We start from the raw sequence: 19,351 nt of genomic DNA on the forward strand, positions 1-19,351 counted from the left end.
TCCATCCTACCATCAATCCATCTCCATCCTCTCCTTCCCTGCCTCCCTCCCAAGCTATGCCTGCCTCCCTCCGTGCCTGTCTCCCTCCATGCCTGTTTCCCTCCCTGCCTCTCCCTCACAAGCTCTGCCTGCCTGCCTGCCTGCCTGCCTGCCTCCCTCCCTGCCTGCCTGCCTGCCTGCCTGCCTGCCTGCCTCCCTCCCTGCCTGCCTGCCTGCCTGCCTGCCTGCCTGCCTGCCTGCCTGCCTGCCTGCCTGCCTCCCTCCCTCCCTCCCTCCCTCCCTCCCTGCCTGCCTGCCTGCCTGCCTCCCTTCCTCCCTGCCTGCCTGCCTGCCTTCCTCCCTGCCTGCCTGCCTGCCTCCCTGCCTGCCTGCCTGCCTCCCTCCCTCCCTGCCTGCCTGCCTGCCTGCCTCCCTGCCTGCCTGCCTCCCTGCCTGCCTGGCTGCCTCCGTCCCTGCCTGCCTGCCTCCGTGCCTGCCTGCCTCCGTCCCTGCCTGCCTGCCTGCCTGCCTGCCTGCCTGCCTGCGTGCCTGCCTGCCTCCCTCCTTGCCTGCCTCCCTCCTTGCCTGCCTCCCTCCCTGCCTGCCTGCCTCCCTCCCTGCCTGCCTGCCTCCCTCCCTCTCTGCCTGCCTGCTTCCCTGCCTGCCTGCCTGCTTCCCTGCCTGCCTGCCTGCCTGCCTCCCTCCCTGCCTGCCTGCCTCCCTCCCTCCCTTCCTCCCTGCCTGCCTGCCTGCCTCCCTCCCCTGCCTGCCTGCCTCCCTCCCTCCCTGCCTGCCTGCCTGCCTGCCTCCGTCCCTGCCTGCCTCCGTCCCTGCCTGCCTGCCTGCCTCCGTCCCTGCCTGCCTGCCTGCCTCCCTCCTTGCCTGCCTCCCTCCCTGCCTGCCTGCCTCCCTCCCTGCCTGCCTGCCTCCCTCCCTGCCTGCCTGCCTCCCTCCCTGCCTGCCTGCCTCCCTCCCTGCCTGCCTGCCTCCCTCCCTCTCTGCCTGCCTGCTTCCCTCCCTGCCTGCCTGCCTGCCTCCCTCCCTCTCTGCCTGCCTGCTTCCCTCCCTCTCTGCCTGCCTGCTTCCCTCCCTGCCTGCCTGCCTTCCTGCTGCCTGCCTGCCTGCCCATCCACCCACCAGTCAGCCATCACTGACACAATGAGTGCATTTGGAGCCGACATGATGCACGGATGTTCCTTGATTGTGCAGATATGTCCAACAAAGTCGCGGAATGAACACTCCAGCCTCTTGACAAATCAAAATATAGTGATAAAATTAAAATTGCAGTAATTTTAGTGTACAATAGTTTTCATAAACTTTATTGTAGTACTCAACATAAAACAGAACTACTCAACACAGTGTTAACGGCATAATACATTACAGTATGTATTTACTGTACAGCATTCACAACTCCATGAGACTTCAAGATGGACTTAACTCCAACAATAAGGTAAATAACAAATGTAACAGTATTTGTTAGTAGAGTAATAATATATAGGTACAGTATATAATATGATAATGCATTTTTATTGTCTACATGAAAAATAAAGACACTGATGCAAATGCCTCCTGAAGGTCACCTCTTGCAACGAATTTAACGCTCCAACGAACTGGGGTCGGTCCCATATAGTACGTTGAATCGAGGCTGTACTGTATATATATATATATATATATATATATATATATATATATATATATATATATATATATATATATATATATATATATATTATATATATATATATATATATATATATATATTATATATATATGCGAACAAGCCTGAATGGCTTGTAAAATGGTAAAATGCTATGCCCAAGATTACTATCCGAGTGCCGGCGGTGGGGTGGTTCAAATAGCCTCGGCTATCACCTCATTATGTCCGGTCGTGATGGTCAAGTGGATTAAGGCGTCTTGTACATACCAGTTGCGTTGCTCCTGGGAGTATGGGTTCGAGTCACTTCTGGGATGTGAGTTTTCAGTTATATATATATATATATATATATATATTATATATATATATATATATATATATATATATATATATATATATATATATATATATATATATATATATATATGTCGTACCTAGTAGCCAGAACGCACTTTTCAGCCTACTATGCAAGGCCCGATTTGCCTAATAAGCCAAGTTTTCCTGAATTAATATATTTTCTCTAATTGTTTTCTTATGAAATGATAAAGCTACCCATTTCACTATGAATGAGGTCAATTTTTTTTTATTTTAGTTAAAATTAACGTAGATATATGACCGAACCTAACCAACCCTACCTAACCTAACCTAACCTATCTTTATAGGTTAGGTTCGGTTAGGTAGCCGAAAAAGTTAGGTTAGGTTAGGTTAGGTAGTCGAAAAATAATTAATTCATGAAAACTTGGCTTATTAGGCAAATCGGGCCTTGCATAGTAGGCGGAGAAGTGCGTTCTGGCTACTAGGTACGACATATATATATATACACAACTATCACCTGAGGACCACATAAAGAATATTGTGCAAGGAGCCTATGCTATGCTTTCTAACTTCAGAATTGCTTTTAAATACATGGATGCAGATATACTAAAGAAATTGTTCATGACTTTTGTTAGGCCAAAGCTAGAATATGCAGCTGTTGTGTGGTGCCCATATCTTAAGAAGCACATCAACAAACTGGAAAAGGTGCAAAGACATGCTACTAAGTGGCTCCCAGAACTGAAGGGCAAGAGCTACGAGGAGAGGTTAGAAGCATTAAATATGCCAAAACTAGAAGACAGAAGAAAAAGAGGTGATATGATCACTACGTACAAAATAGTAACAGGAATTGATAAAATCGACAGGGAAGATTTCCTGAGACCTGGAACTTCAAGAACAAGAGGTCATAGATTTAAACTAGCTAAACACAGATGCCGAAGAAATATAAGAAAATTCACCTTCGCAAATAGAGTGGTAGACGGTTGGAACAAGTTAAGTGAGAAGGTGGTGGAGGCCAAGACCGTCAGTAGTTTCAAAGCGTTATATGACAAAGAGTGCTGGGAAGACGGGACACCATGAGCGTAGCTCTCATCCTGTAACTACACTTAGGTAATTACCAATGCCCCCCTGGCACCATTTTATCACCATTTCTCCCTAGAAACAATGGGTAAGGATAATAAAACACTAAATAACTGTTTACACTCTGCCGTATCATAGATGATGACAGCCAGCTCCGACGCTCAGCCTCGGTGACCGCTTGGACGAACATTCCTCGCTTAATCGAACATTTGTATGTTCCGCTGAACATCTGGTACCGAATTCAATTTGTTCAGCTCTTCCGGGAATTCGATAGTGCGGGGTTTGTTAGACTGAGGAAGCACTGTATATAACTTGTATTAATTAGCTATGATAGTATTACAGAAGAACCTGAGTGTGATAATGACAGTGTACAATATTCAAATATCAGTGATTCAATGCTGGTCACAATGTTCATAGCACTAACCAAAGCATTATTTCGTCCATCAAGGATTCTTCAAACGACTTCCTAGACTCCTTAACAAAATAAACTTGTGGTCAATTATTCATTTACAGGATTTAGTGGCCAGTATTGTGATAACAGCAGGATTGTAGTGATAATTAGCACTGTGTGTAGTATTGATTGAGGAGTAGTTGTGGTGAGGGAGCGAGGAATAGAATCAAGGTAGCCTCACACTGTGTGTTACAGCCACTCTTGTTTTGCTCATCTTACTAGCTTAGTGCTTTGCTATGGTGAACACATATGTACATGGGTATATACAATGTGTGTATATAGTGTAATAACAGCAACAGGAGGATGTTGGGTGGAGCTATTTTGGTGAGGGAGGTGAAGTAATTGTAGCGTCGTCTGCTGGCTGCTGTGCGATTTCTCATGCAGTGTATGCTGGCCACTGTATAGTTTGGACACAATTGTAGTGAATAAAACATGTAGGTAGATATACATTACATGTGTAAATAGTGTAATAAAAACAATAACAGTATGGTGGAAGGAGAAATGTTGGCGAGTAGATTTTGGAGGAGTGAGGGAGACTTGCTGGTGTGGCAGCTGACACTCGCGGAGTTCTGAGTGTGTAGATAGTCAATGTATATAGTGTATGATAGTGTATAGTGTGTAAATAGATTGAATATATACATAAATTAGCATGATACATGGGAAATATGTGTAACAAATGTACACATGTGTCATGCATGTAACACAGTGTCTTCAAACAGTACGGATATTCTACTGCCATAATATAGTGTACGTGTTTCTTATACATAGGACTGGCACGAAAAAAAACAGCGCTGAATGTAATGAAATGCTATTTTCTGGGTAAGACCCGGAGACTCCCCGAAGCTTTACCAGGCTGATATGCTAATGTCAGACTTTGGCATCAGTCATGTGTATGGAGTTCTAGGGCCTACTGGGGACTATGGCCAGAACCTGGCCCCCTCAGAGAGGCAAAGGGAGCAATGGCCTATGGAAACTCCCGTGTGGTTGGAAGCATTCTATGTCTGCCATCGACCGGTTCAAGCATCCAGAAAGGTAAGCATTCCAAAACAAACTCCTATTCTGGTTAAAATTGCTATCAAAAGCCAAACTAGTGGATAGAACTCCCCAATAGAAAACAAGCAAACTAGTATGACATCACACGTCACCGCGTCGCTGTCTGCGCAGTTCCCCCCAACCCCGGGAGGGGGAAGGGGGAGCCCCAGACCTCTCACGCTGGCTATCCGCCCATCAGTTCTGAGGCTGGATGTCAAAGCACGCAAAAAAACGCCAACCGGAGGGAGGGAGGGAGGGAGGGTTGCCGGGGAGCTTCCGGGTCCCACCCAGAAAATGGTGTTTCATTACATTCAACACTGGTTTTCTGGGGGGAGCCCCGTTGGCTCCCCGGAGCTAACTACCCACAGAGGAAGGTCAAAGGGACGGAAGCGGGAGGCGGACACCACGCACCCCTCAACGGAAGCGAGACAACCGGCAGCAAACGCCAACCCAAGGCGACACAGCCTCGAAAGGGCCTGGGAACAACACGAAACAGCAAGCAGCAAGGCCTCTGTATGAACACCAAAAGATCCGTGCCCGAATGACAGATAGGACACGCCGGTCAGACAGCAGCAAGAGCAGCGACGCCATGAATGTCACAGGCATGGGAAAAGAACACAGGCAGGCTAGCCATAATAACATGGCGGACAACCCAGGACACCTTCACCAGCGAACAGGGAAGAACGGAACTAGATCAACTCAAAGCACGCCCCGGACATAGATGCTGCGGCACGCAAATAACAGCGGAGGGCCGCCACTGAACACAAAACACGACACCCCACCAGCCTCACCAACCAAGCACCAACAAACCAATGACCCCTCAGGAACGCAGCAGCTCCATCCTGTGCTAGAAAAGATGGAGACGGTTGCCACCGAACAACCAAAATGCCAAGACCGAAGGAGCAGAAAACCCCTGCAGAGGAGAGCAAGAAGCCCAGCGACCCGACCCCCCGAGGCAAATGCCAACAGGAAAAAGAGCCGACGAAAAATAAACCGGAACCAAAGGGGCACCACATACCGAGGAGAAGACAGAGCACATTGACCAGAGACCAGGACGGTGCAAGCGGTGCACGAACAGGCCGGAGGTGAAACAATGCACGAGACAGCTTACTAACGGTGCAGAAGCAACACCAAGACCGAAAGCAAGCCGAAGCAGTTCCGCCAGCGCCGAATGAAACGAGACGACAGTACGTGGCAAGACGACGGCCCCCAACCCCCACCAGAAAAAACAAGCCAACGCTAACAACCGCAGCCACCTAAGAAGGGACAGGAGGAAAAGGAAGGACTGCCAGAATACCCCATACTGCCACAAAGAAGAAGTACGTAGGTGGGACACCAACAACGAAGCCACCAGACCACGAACCGGAGGCAAGACACGCGAGGCAGAACGTAATCAGCCCTGAGAAAGCTCATCCGAGCCCAGGAAAAAGCAGAGCTGCGGGAAGATCTCGGGCACGACCACCAAAGCCCAAAGGAGTTGGAACGTCTGCCGAACAGAAAGCTCCCCAATGCGAGCAAGTCCGCCAGGAGATCAGAAATGATGGGTTTGACGTGAGATATCGCAAGACCCTGAAAAGCCAACAGGCAGGGCAAGCCAGGAAAACCGAAGAAGGCGTGAGGGTTGCCACCAGAACAGTACCCGAACCAAGGGGTACGAGCAACGAAAGCAGACCAAGACACATAAGTACACCATATGACACAGGCTGAAGGAATGCTCAAGAAGCCAAGGAACGCACGAAGAAAACCCCCTGCGGCAGAGAAGGAAACAAATCTAATGTACAAGGAAGGGAAGCGGTGGAAACCGATCCCCCCTCCCCCCATACAGCAGCAAGTGCAGGCAAAACCGAGCAAAGGAGATGCCAGGGAAGAGGCAGGACGAAAGAGCCAAAGCTCAAACCCCAGGAAACACAACCAGGGGTGGACAATCAGGCGTGGACAGAACGCCACGCACATGGAAAGGCCAAGCCAGGGACCCGAAGACCACGAAAAATATCACAAGCAAACCCTTATACGCAAACCCCCAGGTACAAAACAGCAGCGAAGTGCCACACCACAACCTGACACAGGAACAAGGACACGCCACTGCGAAACATGTTATCAATGCACACGTGCAGCAGCAACATGCACTACATGCAACATGCAAGTAGCAAATTGCCTCTGCAAAGGCAGAGAACAGTGCAGGCAGACTCCAGGCCGACCCGAGACAGGGCCAATGGAGACACGACAGAACCCAGCAAGCCCAGGAACCTGCACACCAGGGGACCGACGGCAGAGATACCTGCTCAATACTTGCTTGATGGGGTTCTGGGAGTTAATATATTCCCCAAGCCTGGCCCGAGGCTAGGCTTGACTTGAGAGAGGTTGGTCCACCAGGCTGTTGCTTGGAGCGGCCCGCAGGCCCACATACCCACCACAGCCAGGATGGGCCGAAACCTCTATTAGAAAACAGGCTAGTTTTCTCTTGTAGTCCACGGATGTACCGGCAATATGGCGTATACTCGCAGGTAGGACGTTTAACAACCGCAGACCTCTGATGTTTATACAGTGTTCCCCGATTGTGCCTATGGCACCACTGCTCTCCACTGGTACTAACCTGCATGTTCTTCAATATAGGCAGGACCAAAGAGCCAGAGCTAAAACCCCGCAAGAACAACCAGGTGAGCCCACCAGGTGAGTAAATAACCAGCACCACAACCCACACACCTCATAACACAAAAGAGGTGGGCCCCCTGAATGACCAGCAAAGGTTGGACATGCCTATGAGTGGGACTGGAAGGGTTGAAAAGGGACAGTCACCGGTGTGCCAACGGTCTCATTCGTACATGAATATACCTAAATAAAGACAGGTATATAAACATCTCCACATCCAGCGCCCGGCCGAAAGACGCCAGACCGCAGAAACTCACCTGACGAACGGAGGCACGAACGTGACACGACCCAACAGTGCCCAGATCCCGGGAGCACCGCCAGGTGAAGAAGCCAGAGCCGGACACACAGGAGAGCAGGGTAGAGGCGAAGGAGGAGGCCCACACCTATGACACAGGGAAAACCTCAGCGTCCTCCCCACAGCTGTAATCCAGGACACCCCAGGAGCGACGGGGCACATACCGGAGAAGGGAGAAGAGCGAGAGGCGAAGCACCCGAGAAAAAAGGGCGCAAAACACCAGCACTGAAACTCACCGCCCAGACCAAAACAAACTCCCATGGCACATGCACAGGACACGCTGGCCGAACCGCACAACCCGCCCTGCGGGAAGGCGCCAACCAGGACTACTGCACAAGAAAAGTAGCCAAACAGAACACAACCCTAGGGAACTGCTAATTAGAAAAACAACCCATCACACAGGACAAGAGCCAAAAGAGGAAGCAGCGACAACATAACCGGCCAACGAAGCGAAGACAAGGAGCCCAATGGGAACCCAACCGGGCCACAAGTAGCCCAATACAGCGAACCGGACTAGGAGCCAATAGACGTTCCAATAATACAGGAAGTAGCGAAAACCTTCCCGAACCCTCGAGAACACAGAAGCAAACACCAGTCCCGAAGGCACACAAAGGCACAGTCGCACCCAACACCAAAAGTCACGTAGAATCCCAAGAACGGGGAAACATGACGAAGACACCCCGTCCCCAAAAAGGGGGAAGCAACGGAGAAGAGTACCCACCTACAAGACGGAACCAACCGACTCAAAGAACAAGGAACCGAGCTTGGAGAGGGGCTGACGCCCAACTACTCATATGCGAGGGGGGTAGGGAAGAATCCCACACCGCGTAACCGCAAGCCCCACCTAGAGGGGAGAAAAAAAGCCCTGCGGGATCCTACGGGGCCTAGGCCCCCACAGTCAACCCCTCCCCAGCCCCGGGAACCCACACAACAGGCCCCGGGGCCGAGCCGTCCCCCCAAAGCCCCGGCCGTACCAGAAAACCGGGGCAGCCACGAAAATACTAAGGAAGGGAACCAACTGGCAGACTCTTACAACACAGCTGGAGGAACAGGCTCAAATGCCCCCATCACTTCCCCGGAAGGGGAATTCGCCGAGACCGCCCGAGTCTCAAAACCATCGAACCCCGCCCCGAACCCACAGATGGTAAGGAACCGGATGTAGGCAGGAAGGGGGGATCCAGGGGTAAGACAAGGGGGAGTGGAAGGAACCAATGCAAACAACACTACCAGGTCCCAACACGAACCAAAACGGGGCAGCCCCGGGGCTCCCGGGGAGCAAACAAACGAGAGCGTTGCCACCACCAAGGCTCAATGTGCAACGCCCCTGCTGCCTGCACCCGCTTAGTCAGCACACAACTGGGTAACCGAGCCACAACGAGCAACAAAACTCGCAGGACTCCGGGTCGAAGGTGTCACCGACCCCACAGGCAGCAGACGGAGGCAAAACAGAGTCACCCTGAGACAAGGGGTGAGAGCAACCCTCAAACTCGCTGGAAGCGAGGGGGGACTCCGGGGTCACATCCATCGGACCCGCACGCCCCCAGGAGTTTCCCAGGGTCCTGAGCGTTTACTATAATAGGACTCGTGCTCAGGTAATCCCAGGCAGGGTACTGCTAATCGGCACCCAAAGCTACTAAACAACTTTCTAAGAACTGAACCCCCGGGACGTGTACACTCACGGGGACCTAGCAGGGGGGAACCACCTGAATAATACTCAGAACACGAGGGACACAAGGGGCAAGAACAATGGCAGACCCCCACCAGGTAGATAAACAAAAATAAAAAGAAAACTTCGCAAGAGGACAGCGTACCCAAGCGGAACAGAGCCGGCCGCTATGATTGGTGGAGACAAGCTGCACAGTACCCTGCACCCCACCAGTGAAAAACTGCCTCTTACCCTAAGGCGAACAAGGGAGACAGAACACCCAAGAACACAAACAGTGGCCGAAAACCAAGCAGTAAACGGCCTAGCAGGGGCAGAACCCAAGGAACTTGTGGAAGGTGGCCCCAAGCCCCAAGGGCAGTACTTACAGGGCACCTAGGGAAGGAAACCCTAGGCGCATGTAGCCCGAGTACTGGAGATTCACTCCCGGCTCACGCACCACCTAGAAGACAGACACCATACTCTAGGTATAGTGCTGAAACAACTAATGGAGCCGGAGCACACAACCAGTGCCTATAGCATCAGCCGAAGAACTGATGGGTGGATAGCCGGCATGAGAGGTCTGGGGGTTCCCATTTCCCTTCCTGGGGAGGGGGAAGCTGCGCAGACAGTGGCGCAGTGATGTGTGCCGTCATACTAGTTTGCTTGTTTTCTGTTGGGGAGTTCTATCCACTAGTTCGGCTTTTGGTAGCAATTTTAACCAGAATAGGAGTTTGTTTTGGAATGCTTACCTTTCTGGATGCTTGACCCGGTCGATGGCAGGCGTAGAATACTTCCAACCACACGGGTTTCTATAGGCCACTGCTCCCCTTGCCTCTCTCAGGGGGCCAGGTTTTGGCCGTGGTCCCCGGTAGGCCCTAGAACTCGATACACATGACTGATGCCAAAGTCTGACATTAGCATATCAGCCTGGTAAAGCTCCGGGGAGCCGACAGGACTCCCCCAGAAAACAAATAAAATGTATTTGGAATTGTGCGCAAAAAATGAACAAAAATATATTTGTGGCAACTGTCGCATCTTGAGCCAGCACACTAGTGGCCCCTGGCTCCACTAGTGTGGAGCCGGGTGCCACTAGTCGTATGCAGATTGAATCCACTAGTTGATAGTGGTTGAATCCACTAGTCGAAGCATTGAATCCACTAGTCGATTGGTGTATGCGGGCAACCAATCCCTGGTCGCCCGCATACACCACGGGCGACCAGGGTTTGATGACGTCATGCGCAAACTTACGGACCTCATAGCAGCCAAAGTAAGTACAATTTCGACTTTTTGTTAACATATCCATACTGAGGGAAGGGTTTTTGACACTTTCAAGAAAACAAAGAATTTTTTCCAGAGAATTTATTTCCTGCTCACTGGGGGTGTCAGATTTGGAAGCCGAGCAGTTGAGGGGTTAAAGATTTCTCACATAATTTATAGGTTGTGTGGGGTCTATGTACTCCTAGTCCATATTTCATAACATGGCATTTATTCACATTAAATTCCATTTGCCAAGTGGTGCTCCATATACAGTGGTACCTCGCATAACGATCGCCCCAAAAGACGAACATTTTGGGTAACGAACGGCCCGATCGGCTTCAAATCGTCCCGTATGACGAACGCTGGTTTGAGTAACGTCAACACCACATGGTGGGGTCACGCTGCTTCTTGCACATTCTTAGATGCCTCCGACGATGCACATAAATTATGTTGTTCTTGTTTAAAGATGCTAATGATGCTGGGATATAAAGGGGTGACTGCTGAGATGTTGCAAAGCATTGACGTTTTTGTAGGAAAAAAGAAATGAAATGTCTGATATACAACAAATGTCGAAAAGGTTCGTTCGGTGTTCGGCAGGTAGGCTGCTCCATTATAACAATCTTTCTTTGTCTCAAATGTGTTCCATTTGTTTTGTATTTGTCATTTACGTCTCAATAATGGAGAAGCCTACCTTACATACACTGAATAAACCATTATGACATTTTCCTTTCTTCAAATGTGTTCAATGTTTATTTTTCATTTGTCTTATAGCAAAAGGTTCGTTCGGTGGTCGGCAGGTAGGCTGCTTCACGTTTCTTACGTACAAAAAACGTAAATAATAAAAAAAAATGAAGAATTTTGAAAACCAGTACAAATGTCAAAAAGGTTCGTTCGGTGGTCTACAGGTCGGCTGCTCCATGTTTCTTAAATAAAAAAAGAAAAGAAAAATAAAAGAACTGTTGAAACAATTTGAAAAATGGACAAATGCCATAAAGGTTCATTCAGTGTTTGTCGGGTAGGCTGCTCCATCATTGAGACGTAAGTGACAAATACAAAACAAATGGTACACATTTGAAACAAAGAAAGATTGTCATAATGGAGCAGCCTACTAAACAAACACTGAGCGAACCTTTTGTTATAACGAATATGAAAGACTGAGGCTGCTGGCTGGGTTAGTACTGCGTGAGCAACCATTTGTAGCACATGTGCCTCTGGCTCTCAAACACCTGTCCCACACGGTGTTGAAAGACTGCGCTCAGTCGGTGCAATTCAGACCCTATTGTTTGAAGAACATATGGGTCATAACATTGGTGAAGCTAGGCGCAATAAGGGCTTAACACAACGGTCGGATGCCAGTGATACAGCATCTATGAAGCTGATACAGTGAGCGTATCCAGTTGTAGCTCTGAGCCCCACCCTGGCCATCTCGAATTTATATAGGTGATACATAGATGAATCGTTTTCTGCGTTCAGTGATGATGCATCTGATACAAGTAGCATAGATGAACAGGGTTAGCGGCTTCCATGGTGGTGTTGTTCATTGATATTTTCAAGAATACCTGAATCTCTTCCTGACTGATGGACACTCTTTGAGGCTAGCTGAATCTCTTTCTGTGTGGGACCTTACAAAGCGATCTTTTCAAGACTACCTTACAAATTGAGCTTTTCCTATAATCGTTTCAATACTACCTTATGCTTTACAAGCTTGGCTACATACCACCTACAAGTACTAAAGCCAAGGGTGCACGCGAGTGCGTTATTTGCAAGCACACAGAACGATGAAACAGGAAATGAAAATCTATCTGTAGCTGGTGCAAGGAGAGCAAAGTCGCGCTGTGTACCATGGACTACTTCGTTGACTATTACGCACCTCCAAAGTACTGAGTGTGTAATACAGTGTGTTACTGTGTAAATAGTATGTGAAACTGTACATATTGTAATTTTAGTGATTTTTTACCACGTAATATTGTGACAATAAATGGTTATCTTGAGGTTATCTTGAGATGATTTCGGGGCTTTAGTGTCCCCGCAGCCCGGTCCTTGACCAGGCCTCCACCCCCAGGAAGCAGCCCGTGACAGCTGACTAACACCCAGGTACCTATTTACTGCTAGGTAACAGGGGCATTCAGGGTGAAAGAAACTTTGCCCATTTGTTTCTGCCTCGTGCGGGAATCGAACCCGCGCCACAGAATTACGAGTCCTGCGCGCTATCCACCAGGCTACGAGACCCTGGTGGACACATTTCTGACACATGAATCACAGTTTCATGGAAAATTATGAACATTCTACTGTATACATATTGTAAAGGTCACAAATATGCATCATATACGATAAAAGAAACAAATAAAACCGCATTGGAAATGCATAGAAAAAATATTTGAAAATATATTTGTGGCAACATGCGATGCTTGAATGGCATGCGCGATCGTTTCTGGGTGCTTCACAGACGGGTGACCAGGCCCTGATGACGTCACAGCGCACCTTGTCCACGTCCTCACAGCCAAAGTAAGTGGAATTTGGTAATTATTTTTACATAGACATGTTCAGGGACGGTAATTTATCATTTTGCAAAGAAAAATGATATTTTGGGGAACATTTAATGTCATGCACACTGGGGGAATTTCACAATAAACACAGTGCATCACACTGGTTACATGGGGGACACTCGTTATGTATGACGTCCGTTTCATATGACGAACATGGAACGGATTAAATTCGTTATGCGAGGTACCACTGTACTTGTTTTGCCCAGGTCTTCTTGAAGGGCATGACAATCATCGAAGTTTCTTACCCTTCCTATTATCTTAGCATCATCAGCAAACATGTTCATATAATTCTGTATTCCATCTGGTAGATCATTTATGTAGACAATGAACATCACCAGTGCAAGAACTGAACCCTGTGGTACTCCGATACATTGCTTCTGATTACTGCCCTCATTTTTTTATCAGTCAGAAAGTTTTCATCCATGTTAGAAGCTTACCTGTCACCCCTCCAATATTTTCCAGTTTCCAGAACAACCTCTTATGTGGAACTCTGTTGAAAGCCTTTTTAGGTCCAGATAGATGCAGTCAACCCAACCAGCTCTTTCCTGTAAAATCTCTGTGGCTCGATCATAGAAACTGAGTAAATTCGATACACAGGATCTTCCAGATCGAAAACCATATTGTCTGTCTGATTTTACATCATTTCTCTCCAGGTGTTCTACCCGTTTAGTTTTTATTACTTTTCCAATATTTTGACTGCTTGATACCTGCTTGATGGGGTTCTGGGAGTTCTTCTACTCCCCAAGCCCGGCCCGAGGCCAGGCTCGACTTGTGAGAGTTTGGTCCACCAGGCTGTTGCTTGGAGCGGCCCGCAGGGCCACATACCCACCACAGCCCAGCTGATCCGGAACTTCTCTTAGAAAACAGTCCAGTTTTCTCTTGAAGATGTCCACGATTGTTCCGGCAATATTTCTTATAGTCGCTGGGAGGACGTTGAACAACTGCAGACCTCTGATGTTTATACAGTGCTCTCTGATTGTGCCTATGGGTCCTCTGTTCTTCACTGGTTCAATCTTGCATTTTCTTCCATGTCGTTCACTCCAGTATGTTGTTATCTTACTGTGTAGATTTGGGACCTGGCCTTCCAGTATTTTCCATGTGTATATTATTTGGTATCTCTCTTGTCTCCTTTCTAGAGAGTACATTTGGAGAGCTTTGAGGCGATCCCAATAATTTAGGTGTTTTATCTCGTCTATGCGTGCCGTATATGTTATATGACTATTACACTTAACAATGATACAGGTCTATAAATGAGGGGGTCTTCCCTGCTGCCACTTTTGTAGATTGGAACTATGTTAGCCTTTTTGCTACGACTCCTGTACACAGGGATGCCTGAAAAATCAGGTGAAGTGGAATGCCGAGCTCAGATGCACATTCTCTCAGAACCCATGGTGAAACTCCATCTGGGCCAACTGCTTTGTTCTTACTTAGCTCCTTTAGCATATTTTCCACATCATCTCTAGACACCACTATACGCTCTATGTTGTTCTCTGGAATTCTTATTGTGTTTGGTTCCCTGAAGATCTCATTTTGTACACACTTTGGAACTTTTTGTTTAATGTTTCACACATTTCCTTTTCATTTCCCATGAATCTGTTTCTCATTTTCAACCTCTGGATATTACCCTTTACCTGCAGTTTGTTCTTTATAAATTTGTAGAATAGGCCAGGTTCTGTTTTACATTTTTGCACTATTCCTTATTCAAAATTTCTTTCTGTCTCTCTCCTTACTGCCCTATAATTGTTTCTCACATCTTTGTATCGCTGGTATGTTTGGGGGTTTGGCCTCTTCCTATACTGATTCCATTTTTGTGTCTTTTGGTCTCTGGCCCTCTCGCAATTTCTGTTGAAGCAATCCAGTTTTCTGGCCCTGCATCTCTGTTTTGGTATAAATGTTTGTGTGCTTTTATCGTATATTTTGCAAAATTTGGCATACATCTCATTTACTTCCTTGCCTAGCAACAAGTCTGTCTAATTATACTCATTAAAAAATTTTCGAAGTTCGCCATAGTGACCTCTCTTGAATTCGAGTTTATCAACTGTTTCATTGTCCCCAGTTTCTTCTAGATGATATCTTAAAGCATATTTAATGTCTAACAGGATATGATCACTCTTTCCTGAGGGAGGAAGGTACTCAATGTAAAATATCTCTTCTTCTTTCCTGGTGAATACTAGATCAAGTACGGTATATCCCCTTCTCTCATTCTTGTGGCTTGCTTGACATGTTGATACAAGAATGTTCCAGAATGAAGTTTACAAATCTGCATGTCCAAGTCCTCCGTTCTTGCTTCATGGGCCTCCCAGTTTATTGCTTTACAGTTGAAGTCCCCCAGTATCAACAGTCGTGATTTATCTTTATCTGCTTGTACAATAATATCTCTCATGACCATTATGAGGCCCTCTCGTTTGTCATCCAGTTCTTCCTTTGTCCATGTGTTGCTTGCTGGTGGGCTGTAGGCATTTAAAATTATCAGCTTATCATCCTGATTCCAGATCTGCAATGCCATTATGTCAATATCTCGAGGGTTTTCAAATATTAACTCTCTTGCCTTCAGGTTTCCTTTCACCAGCACAGCCACTCACCGTGATCAGGGAACACAAATTAACAGGTTTAGAAGAATTATTTTCTTTTTTTTGTTATGTGCCTGTGGGTGACAATGGCCAAATAGCCCTTGGCAACACAAGGGTTAAACCAAGATGCAAGAGCAATATAGTCAGAGGAACAGAAGACTTAAATAAAATCATGGCATGAATTGCCAAAGTTGACAAGGTGGAATTTTTAAGCCTTTAACTTCTAGAATAAATTACATAAATTTTGTCTAAGATAGCAAAGGTGCATTTTTTTTTTTTTTTTTTTTACAAAATTTATCTTGTGAAAAGAGTTAAGGGCACATGAAATAGTTTATATAAGAGGGTAGTGAATGCCAAAATCATTGAAGCTTCAAATATCTTATGATCAAGATTATATGGATAATGGGACACCACGAGTATAGCTCTCATCCTGTAACTACTATAAATACTGAGACAACAGGACACATACTGTTATTATAAAATTATTATAACCTACTTGTTATGTAATTCATTTACACTTGTGACACGATTGTGGGAGTACTGCACCATCTCGGAAAATAGCAGAGCATAAGCTGTCAGGCTAACCTCTGTCTTGCCCCGACTCAGGGATTTGTCCAAGATACTTGGACGCTGTTTGCTACCGCTCATTGTTTCTGAAACAAAGCATTGAAATATATAGATTGAAAATAAAAATCCACTACTGCAGTACTTATATTGCATTGTATATTATATTGCTTATATTTTTGTTAAAATTATAAATTTGGTATACTCTCCAAAATCAGATATTATGTACCTAACTCTGCTCTCATCTCTCTATATTATGCACTAAACTATCCCTATCTCAACTATGGTATCTGTGCATGGGGTTCAACCACTGCAAACCACCTCAAGTCCATCATCACCCAGCAAAAATCTGCTATCAGAATAATATCAAATTCTGCTTTCAGACAACACACAGCCCCCTTGTTTAACTTCCTAAACATGCTAAACATAATCTCACTCCACAAATTCTCTTGTGTCAACTACATTTACAAAATCCTGTTCTTAAATGCAAATCCTGCTCTGAAACTCTTCTTGGACAGATGTAATAGGACCCATTATCACCACACCAGAAATAAATATCTCTTTGATATCCCCAGAGTTAAACTTAATCTGTGTAAACACTCTATGCAAATAAAGGGACCCAGTTTATGGAACTCACTCCCTACTGAGTTGAAAAGCTGTCCAACTTTTACATCATTCAAAATCAATACTAAAAAACCAGCGTTGAATGTAATGAAACGCCATTTTCTGGGTGAGTCCCGGAGGCTCCCCGGAGCTATCCCAGGCTGATATGCTAATGTCAGACTTTGGCATCAGTCATGTGTATGGAGTTCTTAGGCCTACTGGGGACCACGGCCAGAACCGGGCCCCCTCAGAGAGGCAAGGGGAGCAATGGCCTATAGAAGCCCCCGTGTAGTTGGAAGCATTCTATGTCTGCCATCGACCGGAACAGGCACCCAGAAAGGTAAGCGCCCCAAAACAAACCCCTGTTCTGGTTAAAATTGCTACCTAAAACCGAACTAGTGGATAGAACTCCCCAACCGAAAACAAGCAAACTAGTGTGACGTCACACACTGCCGCGCCGCTGTCTGCGCAGCTCCCCCCTCCCCGGGAGGGGGAAGGGGGAGCCCCAGACCCCCCGCGCCGGCTACCCACACCTCAGTTCTTGAGGCTGGATGTCAAAAACGCGAAAAACCGCCGACCGGAGGGAGGGAGGGATGCCGGGGAGCCTCCGGGACTCACCCAGAAAATGGCGTTTCATTACATTCAACGCTGGTTTTCTGGGGGGAGCCCCGTCGGCTCCCTGGAGCTAACTACCCACAGACAGAAAAAGAGGGACTTACCCGGGAGGCGGTCATCGCTCACCCCTCAACTCGAAGCCGAGACAACTGGCTGCAACCGCCGACCCAAAGCAACACAGGCCCGACGAGGCCTAGGGACATTCACAAGGTAACGAGCAGCCAGGACCCTGTTCGACCGCCAAAATCCCCGCGCCCGAATATCAGACCAAGACATATTCCCAAAGACGGCAGCAAGAGCCGCGAACTTACGAACGTCATGGGCACGGGGATAGACCGCAGGCTGGCAGGACCTAATAACCCTGCGGACGACCTGAGAGACCCGAACCCGCGAACAGGGAAGAAGGGAAACCGGATCAACCCACAGCGCGTCCCCGGACACAGAAGCCGTGGCGCGCAAATAACGGCGAAGCGCCGTAACCGGACACAAAACATGATGCACCCCCGGCCTGACCAACCAAGCATCAACCACCCATGGACCCCTCCGGAACGCAGCAGTCTCATTCTTCGCCAGAAAAGAAGGAGACGGCTGCAAACGAACAAAACTATCACCACGACCAAAAGAGCAGAAACCCCTGCGCCGGAGGAGAGCATGAAGCTCCCCTACCCGACCCCCAGAGGCCAAAGCCAACAAGAAAAGTGCCTTGGAAAAACAAACCTGGACCGAAGGGGCCACAACGAAACGAGGAGATGAAAGGAAAGCGAGCACTCTGTCCAAAGACCAGGACGGCTCAGGCGACGCATGAGCAGGCCGGAGGTGAAACAATGCACGAGACAGCTTGCGAAACGGCGCAGACGTAACATCGATACCGAAAGCAAGCTGAAGCGGCTCCGCCAGCGCCGCACGATACGAAGCGACAGTGTTAGGCATAAGATGACGGTCCTGAAACAACCACGAGAGGAAGGACAAGACCACCCGAACAGACAAGGAGCTAACACGACGAAGACGCAAAAAGAAACGGAAGGACCGCCAGGAAACTTCATACTGCCGCCGAGAAGAAGCCCTCAGGTGGGACACCAACAAGGAGGCCACCTGATCACCATAGAGACGATGATAGACTCGAGTCAAAAAAACCATACGCGAAGACTCGAGGAGAAGATCGAACCAGCTACGTGACGTACCGGCCCGATCTGCTGAAAGAGGCGGAGCCGCGGGAAAACCCTCGGGTTCGGACACCGAGCAACCAGCGCCTGAAACCAAGGCTGGGCCGGCCACCAAGGGGCCAGAAGGACAACTCTCCCCCGGTAAGTCTCTAAGCAAGTCAGGACCTGGAGCAACAGCCGAACCGGGGGAAAGAGGTACAGGAACCCCCACCTCGACCAGTCGAGCCGAAAGGCATCGACCCCGACGGCCTCGCAATCGGGGAAGGGCACCGCATAAACGGGAAGACGCCGCGACCACGCCGACGCGAAGAGGTCCACCTCGGGGCGCCCGAACGTCTGGCAAAGCCAACGGAAGGACTCGTCGTCGACCGTCCACTCCGTGGAGAGGGGAACGAAGCGAGACAGGGCGTCGGCCAAGACGTTGGACACGCCCCGTACGTGAACCGCCAGGAGAGCCAAACCCCGAGAACTCAGCAGACGAGTCACCCGAAGCGACCAACCCCAAAGAGACAAGGACCGCATCGAACCCCCGCGGTTCAGGCAATGAACCACCGGAGAGCAGTCCGAATGGAGCCGAATCGTCGATCCGCGGGCCACCCGAATCCTCCCCAGAGCAAACCACACTGCCGCGAACTCCCGCACCGTACTGTGAGCTCGACGGAAGGACGGATCCCAACGCCCCTGGCCGGCCTGGTGAGCACTGGTCACAAAACCCCAGCCGAGAGACGACGCATCCGTGTACACATCGAGCGAGGGCTCAGGTAGGCGCCAAGGCACTGAACCCCGAAAAACCCGAAGAGGAAGCCGGTGACGCAGCAACCGACGCAAGTCCCCCGGGGGTCGAACTCTGCGATCGCGAGAGAGGCGGAAGGGGGAACCCCGAAGGAACCAGAACAGCCGTCGAAGCCAAACCCGACCCGGCGGGTAGACCACCAT

General features: G+C 48.6%; 1 protein-coding gene across 1 annotated transcript in view; it reads right to left on the bottom strand.

Moving 5' to 3' along the window:
• Positions 1-19,351, bottom strand: part of Trs31 (trafficking protein particle complex subunit 31) — a 152,662-nt gene that overhangs the window by 106,348 nt on the left and 26,963 nt on the right. Inside the window, exon 2 of the mRNA XM_045740828.2 lies at positions 15,967-16,123. Coding sequence (XP_045596784.1) covers positions 15,967-16,118 — 152 coding nt within the window. The 5' untranslated portion in view covers positions 16,119-16,123. The remainder of the gene's footprint in view (positions 1-15,966; positions 16,124-19,351) is intronic.

Source organism: Procambarus clarkii, chromosome 13 (genome assembly GCF_040958095.1).
Source record: "Procambarus clarkii isolate CNS0578487 chromosome 13, FALCON_Pclarkii_2.0, whole genome shotgun sequence".
NCBI classification, from domain to species: domain Eukaryota; kingdom Metazoa; phylum Arthropoda; class Malacostraca; order Decapoda; family Cambaridae; genus Procambarus; species Procambarus clarkii.